Consider the following 7,572-nt stretch of genomic DNA (forward strand, 5'->3'; position numbering starts at 1 on the left):
CGTGTGATTTTTATAATACTCTTATCTATTAAGTAGTAAGGTGCATTACACCATAAAAATAACAATTGTGCACTTTGTGATGAAAGCACCAACTTGTATACTTTGTCATGTCATTGAAGTATAATGACAAAGGCTTGGATCCAAAATGACCCCCCCCCCCATCACATTTCTCCAGTCAGAATCCTTCCTATTTAAGACCTTTGCTTTCTTTAAATCAATGTTTTATGCATTCTAGTAAGCTGCCATTTATTCCATGTGCCTGTCATTTCTTTGCCATTCTTTCACGCGGTTTTCTTTTCCTTTTAACTTTTTTTTTTGTAGTAACTGTTTACTATATTCACTGGAAGTCCCTTGAGTAGCCAGTGAACACTGCTTTATTCAGTGTTTGTTGCTCTTTCATCGTACATAACTTTTAGTCTCATCTTTTAAGGGTCCTACAGTCTTGTTTTGGTTTTACTTCTTATGAAGGCATAGAATTTAGGAGCTCAAAAGGCACTTGTCGGTACTTTTGTTCGTCACATTAATGGTATGTTTGTAACACGTTACAAATTTGAAATAATAAAATACAATAGTTCACATAGCTGTAGGATACTGCGTGTTGTGTCTCGTTTTGAAATCTTGCGGGTGGCCGCCTCCAGCTGACTCTAGAATCCTTTGATCAAAGTCTATTGGACCTAGCTTTAAAAAAAAAAAAAAAAAAATTGAAAATGATGCAAAAATATTAGTTTCCAATGTCAAAGGAGGCCTGGTCGGGCCGCGAGGACGCCAAGCCCCGAAACCATCTCAAGGAAACCTCAACACTGACATTCTTAGGTGAATGATTACAATTGTTAATGTATAACCCTGGATATTTGTACACATTTGTGGTCTGAAGTTATATTATAGTATATCTGCAAACTGGCAAGTGAACCCTCGTTCTAAACAATACTTTCAAAGTATAACTGTACTGTACATCATTGGTTTAAAGTACTATAGTGTTCAAGTTCCTTTTAAATTTCCCTTCAATGGTACTCAATTTTAGTTTAAAATTTCATTTCCAGAAATTTTTAAAGTATACTCAAGTCTCCTAATTTCATTTCTTTTGAAAACACATCAAGGTATCCAAACCAAATTTAACATTTCCCTAACAATGGAGTGGTTTTAAAATGATTACCTCCTCCACGAGAACAAGTTGCTCAAGACTGTTTGAATAAATCATCCCACTTATACAAGTTTTCCTAATTTGCATCAGCTTCTAAAGAAAACTTCCTTAAAACCAAATTGACTTGCGTAATCCAATGAAAGATCCTCCTAACTTAATATTGGTATTAATATATTATGTAATGTTAATAACAAAGCCACCCAATTTCTATGGAAGATTGTCTACTGTAGACAATGTCAAATTCTAATTAAGGAGGAATTTATCGACATCTATATATATTTACATGTTAAAACCCTGAAATGGTCGATTAAACAATACAATTAGGACAGTAAGGGGCAGGTTTCCATTTCATTCTTATCTTTCATAATGCTCATTACATAATCCTTTGAATCTTGCTTAGATCCAGCCATATAGTTTCTAGAACCAACACACCCTACATGTGCCTTATAGTAATTATTCAATTAACCATTAAATAAATATTTTTAAACATCCCACACATGCCAATGTTTTAAATTTAAATTAATACATCTCATCGGGCTGTCATTTCTAGCTATTAGCACATCAAGCCAAAAACCATTGCAAGCTTGGTGTTTCAATGTGATTATTCTTAACCTCAAGCTACAAAATCCCATCCTGAAATTTCCATTACCTAATCAACCCAGTATTCAAAATAATTTACTTAGAAGTAGTTTGAAATATTGACATGCATGACAGACCAATATTAAATACTGCTCATGTCAGTGTCTTACATTATTGATACAAACAAAAAAAAAAAGACCACATTGATATAAAATTATATATTAAATAGTATCTACACAAATCACTTAGTAAACCATATAAATTGTTAAACACCGTTCTAGATCAAAACAAACACATTTTACCATGTACTAATTAATGCCTTTTAACAAACAATGTTCACATGCCACCAAACAACTTTTACTACAAAGTCATATGGCTTTTTTTGGAGAGAAAAATAACACTAATAATAAGTTTTTTTATTGAAAATGTAAACCATACAGTGCTGTGTGATTTATATATATGTTGGAATGCATCCAACTTTACTAACCAATTAAACTTGGATTCTATTCACTTTTTCTGCAATTTCAATACTAATACCTTATTGATGATAATTGATAAGACTGATTAGTCATCATTATACATCAATCTAACATCCAACAAGTACAAAACTGAAAAATTGTAACAGCTCATACAGCTGTCTAATTCACTCATCATTCACATCATCTGCCTTCACCTTAGGGCTGCCATTTTGAACTGGAGTTCGTGATCGGCTTCGGTCCCTGGAAAACAAAAAATGTATAAATACAAGGTTCATTACAAAAGTATAAAAATTACATTTTCAATCATTTCAAAATAAAAGATGTAAATGAAAATGATCAAAACTAATATTTCCAATAAGACATGTACAAAACTATTTATTAAACTTTAACATTCAATCCAAGTCTTAAGTAAATCTAACATCATGGCTACTAAGATTTCTAATCTAATTAACCCTCTTGTTGTAGCACTTCAATATTTGGCCCTAGGGTTTAAATGAAGGCGATGAGTCAATAACGTGGCTGAAGTATGCTGACCAGACCACACACTAGAAGGTGAAGGGACGATGACGTTTTGGTCCGTCCTGGACCATACTCAAGTCGATTGAGAATGGTCCAGGATGGACCGAAACGTCGTCTAAATGTCTAAATGGTTAAATGTTTAAATAGAAAAACTTTATTCATATTTTTGCTGTTTAAATATTTTTAAACAGCAATATAAATATATTCATTAAAATATATTCATATTTTTGCTCATATTCATATGCTGTTTAATCATTATGACACTGTTCAACTTACCCCTTGTCATCTCTTGAGCGAGACCGATCCCTTTCCCTTGATGGTGATCTGGACCTTTCACGTGTACGACTGCGACTGCGATCCCTGGTACGTGAGCGAGACCTGGACCTCTCCCTAGATCTGCTTCGGTCACGTGAGTGGGAGCGATCCCTAGTCCTACTTCTTGAGCGAGATCTGGACCTTGTGTATGATCTTCTCCTACGAGGTGAGCGACTTCGACTTCGGGACCTTGAGTACCTGACACGCAGGAAGTACTTTAGACCGTGAAAGCAATTAATTAGTAAATGTGCAAATCTGTTATCTGAGCCTCCAGGGTGCCTGTGTTGGACTGCTAACATCCATACACACTGATTATTTTACATTCTGCCATGCACAGAACTACGGCTTGGATGTTGGAAACCGCTTCAGTTCAACCAGGCGTGCTGAAGAGTATAGGCATGATAAGCACTGCAAGATCATTTTGATCATCCCAGATTATGGTCAACCTTACAAAAATGCCACAACTACTTTACCAAAGGGATTAAAATATACGTGAATTTTGTCTGGACTATGATTAAGCAGACTTATTGGGAAATATTAAAAATTTTGCAATAGTGGCAATGTAAAATGGTGGACCATAAATCAGATTTGCACAGGAACACCTTTAAAGATGGATCTTATTTACTTACATGAACTGCCTCTGGCTGAAAACGCTTGATAAAACAATGTAAGGGGACTAAACTGAATAGTGAACACTACCTAAAATAAAGTAACAACCATTAATTAAATTTTACACCAGTAAGCTTACTGTGCCTGTCAAGAGTCATGAATCTCGGAAGAGAGGTTGTCTGAAGGTCTGACGTTCGATCACGTAGGTAGGGTCATGTAACTGCGTTGTTTAACCAGCGCTGAACGCTCATGTAACTGCGATGTTCGAGTAGAGCACGAGAGAAGTCTACGGTGACTGACTGGCAGGCAGTAAGCTTTACAAATGAGGCCATGAAGTTCAAGGTGTGGCCAGAAGGTCAAATTCAAGTTGTAGTGCGACGATCAATCGACAGAGCGCCGATCTTTGACTACTCGAGGTTTGGGAATGGGGATCTCAGCCGTTTTGCCTACAAAATATGAGTGTTCTGTCAATAGCAGTTCCACCAGTTGATAATCCCTTAGCTTTATTTGATATGTTTAAGTAGACCACACAAGACAAGTCCACATGACAGGGCTAATGCACTGATTAAGCATCAAAAACAAATAAATCTAATAAAAAGAAAAATATGAAAGCAGGTTCAGTTTAGTCATGACCTATATGAACCAGGTGAACTTGATCTGATATTGGCCTCCAATGAGAATAGTGCTTATTGACCAAAGCTCAGGAATTGAGGATTCGTGCAATAACCACCAGATGCAGAGCCACGCATTCCCATTCCCCCCAAACACACAAAACATACCTTGATCCATGACGTCGGCTGTACCTATAGCAATCTCTAGCATAGTGGCCACGCTCTCCACACTCATAACAACGGTCCTCAGGGTGGAAAGGCCTGCCTCGACGAGGAGGGGGGCCACGAAATCTGCTTCGGGATTTACCAGTTGATAGCTCTACACGCACACGGCGACCACATATTGTCCTGTAATTAGATATTTAGCAGTAGAAAAAGTTAACTTTTAAAAAGAAAAGTTACAATAAATTCTAATGAACTACATACTATAATGCTGAAGTACACAGACGCCATCTTGAACAATTGTCTGCATCCTTCCTGGCCGAGAGCCTCAGTACTGCATGCAGTACAGCTGTGCACATCAGAGGCCCTAGTGCCACTAATGATGAATAAAATAACCAATTACTTTGCTTTGATAGTAATATGACTGTATTTGTGTGTGCACATGTATATGTATATACCTGTACATATTCATATACATACACCCACACACATCTCTTACCATGATCGGAACAAACTAACATTTAAAATTAAGAAAATTTCAAGATTTTTGTTTTGTATACAGTACTTGTCACATTCAACCCCCACTTGTTTGTATACAGTACTTGTCACATTCAACCCCCACTTGTTTGTATACAGTACTTGTCACATTCAACCCCCACTTGTTTGTATACAGTACTTGTCAGATATGGTCAAACCCCCACCTATGCACAAAATAAAAAATCCAGCAAACTATTTTTAATTTTAGAAATATTAAATTTTATGCAAAAAGTAAGAAAACTTGAAAATAAGTGACCATTTATAGTTTCACCGGGCAGAGGTTGAGCATCAGATGTCACTAGAGGGTTACACCAGATGCTCAACCACGCTGATGCCTTGTTTGATCTTCCGATTTCACCGATAGCTATATCAGTGAAAATTTATATTTACAACCACAGTTTTTATACCCCACCATATATTTATATGGTGCATATATACCCATATTTGCATCATACATGTAAAACCTGCCGGTGACTTCATTACCACCTTGATATGGATATTTGAAATGATTTCGGAGCTTAGTGTCCCCCCTTGTCGACCAGGCAACACCCACAATATCTCACGAATTCACGCATGACAATAGCCACTCAGGGTTAATAGCATATTATGAGGACAGCCGCAAGCAGGGTGGCCGAGCGGACAGAACGCTGTACGTGTGATCCTGTGGTCCCGGGTTCGATCACGGGCGCCGGCAAGAAACGATGGGCAGTTACTTTCACCTTGATGCCCTGTTACCTAGCAGTAAATAGGTACCTGGGAGTTAGTCAGCTGCTACGGGCTGCTTCCTGGGGGGAGGAGGCCTGGTCGAGGACCGGGCCGCGGGGACACTAAAGCCCCGAAAGCATCTCGGGAAACAAACAAAAACCATAAGCTTACCTGCCATCCAGTCCTCTAACTGCATCTTCAGCATCACGAACATCTTCAAATTCTACAAAAGCAAAGCCCGGAGGGTTACGGGCCACCCAGACATTTCTCAATGGGCCATAGTATGAGAAAGCTTCCTCGAGCTCTTGTTTCGATGCTCCCGAGCCCAAGTCTCCAACATACACCTTGCAATCAAGTGATGCTGGCATTTTTACAATTATTCACCCTGTTGAAAAATAAGCAATTAACCAATTAAATAAGCAACAATTAAAGAAATGCAACAAACTGGAAAATGACAAATGAATTACGTTAAAATATTAGCATCACAAAATGTATCTTTGGGTTAATATTTTGGTACACTAGTAAATCAATATTATCATTGTAAATGTTTAATATGTAAATAAAATGTAAATTGTAAATGTTGTACATGATAGTGCCAACAAAGTTGCTTTTGGTTGCAAATAAGATGCAATAGGATCCCTACACTTGCATTTTTTTAATTTGTCTATTGAATTGACTAGAAAAATATCCCTATGGCAAAAATTTTGTCAAGCACTTGGTAAAGAAATGCAGCTTAGCAGGAATTTTTTTAACTTGTTTTTATGTATAATTAATGCAAGATATATGGGCTTAAATGATTAAAAAAAATATCCAAACCTTACTAGGAATATCCACATCATTTATATACAAATTATAATACAATTTCGTGATTTTACTCAAGTAAAAATCCACTACCGTGCCCCACACACCGTAACTTCACAGTAACAACCAATCCTCAGGAACCAACGGTAACAAGAGGCCACAGGGCGAGGGGGTGGGGATCCTGGGGCCGCCGCCCCCTTACCGGTAACCTAAAGTTTAAAACCTTTCCACGAAATCTCTAGAAATTATCAACACAAGTGGAACATATGGTAATGTATCATTTTTAACAAAATAAACCGTTTTGGGAAGCCGCTGGCACCGTAAATGTGGTAATTCTAGTTAGTTTAGGGTACTGGGTACCCTTGGGAGGGTATGAGGGCAGCGGCGTGCCCCAGGGAGGCCAGAAGGGGCGGCACGCACCCAACATGGCGTCGCTGCACGCGCGGGGGGGACACGCATTTCCTCGCCCTCTACACCACTTCCTCCTCCCTCACCAGCCGCAGGCGGCACCACGCGACCCTCAGGGGCCTGCCGCAGCCGCCAGGCCTCACCCACTCACCTGGTGTTGTGGTCAGACGGTGTGTAGCGTGTGTGTGAGGGCGGGAGAGGTGGAGGAGCGGGCCGCCATCACCCGAGAGACGCTCAGACTGGCGCCACTTGCCTCCTCCATCGATCACCAGCGCCGGCTGCTTGGTTCCCTCTACCATTCTTCTATTTTCATACTTCATCTTTCCTTAAAATACAACTGTTTTGCATTTGCTTAACAAATCTGATTTATTTCGTTTCATTATTCTTGAGTGAATAAATTTCATCAAATAGATTGGTTGCACTCAATTTATACATGAAGTATTTTTATTTCAGAAGTATATGCATAATAGCGAATCGATTATTTGTCTTCGTCATATTGTTTATTTCAGAGTATTTTTTTATTAATATCGCTTCTCTATGCTGTGTAATTACAATGATGACTTGCAATGTTCAGAGCTTAGAGTATAAAGCTACTAGAGGAACAGCGGAAGCATCATGCTGACGCCAATATAAACACGTCTGGGTGTAGGCACACCAACAGCCAGATACATATAATTAATATTTTTAATTATTAATTAAATGTATT

The 7,572-nt window shown here is 38.4% G+C and overlaps 1 protein-coding gene across 2 annotated transcripts; it reads right to left on the reverse strand.

Moving 5' to 3' along the window:
• Positions 1 to 2,121: 2,121 nt before the first annotated feature.
• LOC123763152 (serine/arginine-rich splicing factor 7) lies at positions 2,122 to 7,174 on the reverse strand. Of its 2 annotated transcripts, none has more exons than XM_045750123.2 (5): positions 7,018 to 7,174; positions 5,829 to 6,042; positions 4,422 to 4,601; positions 2,995 to 3,222; positions 2,122 to 2,439 (listed from the first exon to the last, which is right to left on the reverse strand). In XM_045750123.2, exons 2-5 carry the CDS (start codon positions 6,023 to 6,025, stop codon positions 2,364 to 2,366), a joined length of 681 nt encoding a protein of 226 aa, XP_045606079.1. In that variant the 5' UTR covers positions 6,026 to 6,042; positions 7,018 to 7,174; the 3' UTR covers positions 2,122 to 2,363. The 2 variants fall into 2 exon arrangements, with proteins under 2 accessions (XP_045606079.1, XP_045606078.1); XM_045750122.2 differs by having other exon boundaries at positions 2,995 to 3,231.
• Positions 7,175 to 7,572: the final 398 nt, after the last annotated feature.

The sequence above is a fragment of the Procambarus clarkii genome, chromosome 49, assembly GCF_040958095.1.
Source record: "Procambarus clarkii isolate CNS0578487 chromosome 49, FALCON_Pclarkii_2.0, whole genome shotgun sequence".
NCBI classification, from domain to species: Eukaryota; Metazoa; Arthropoda; class Malacostraca; order Decapoda; family Cambaridae; genus Procambarus; species Procambarus clarkii.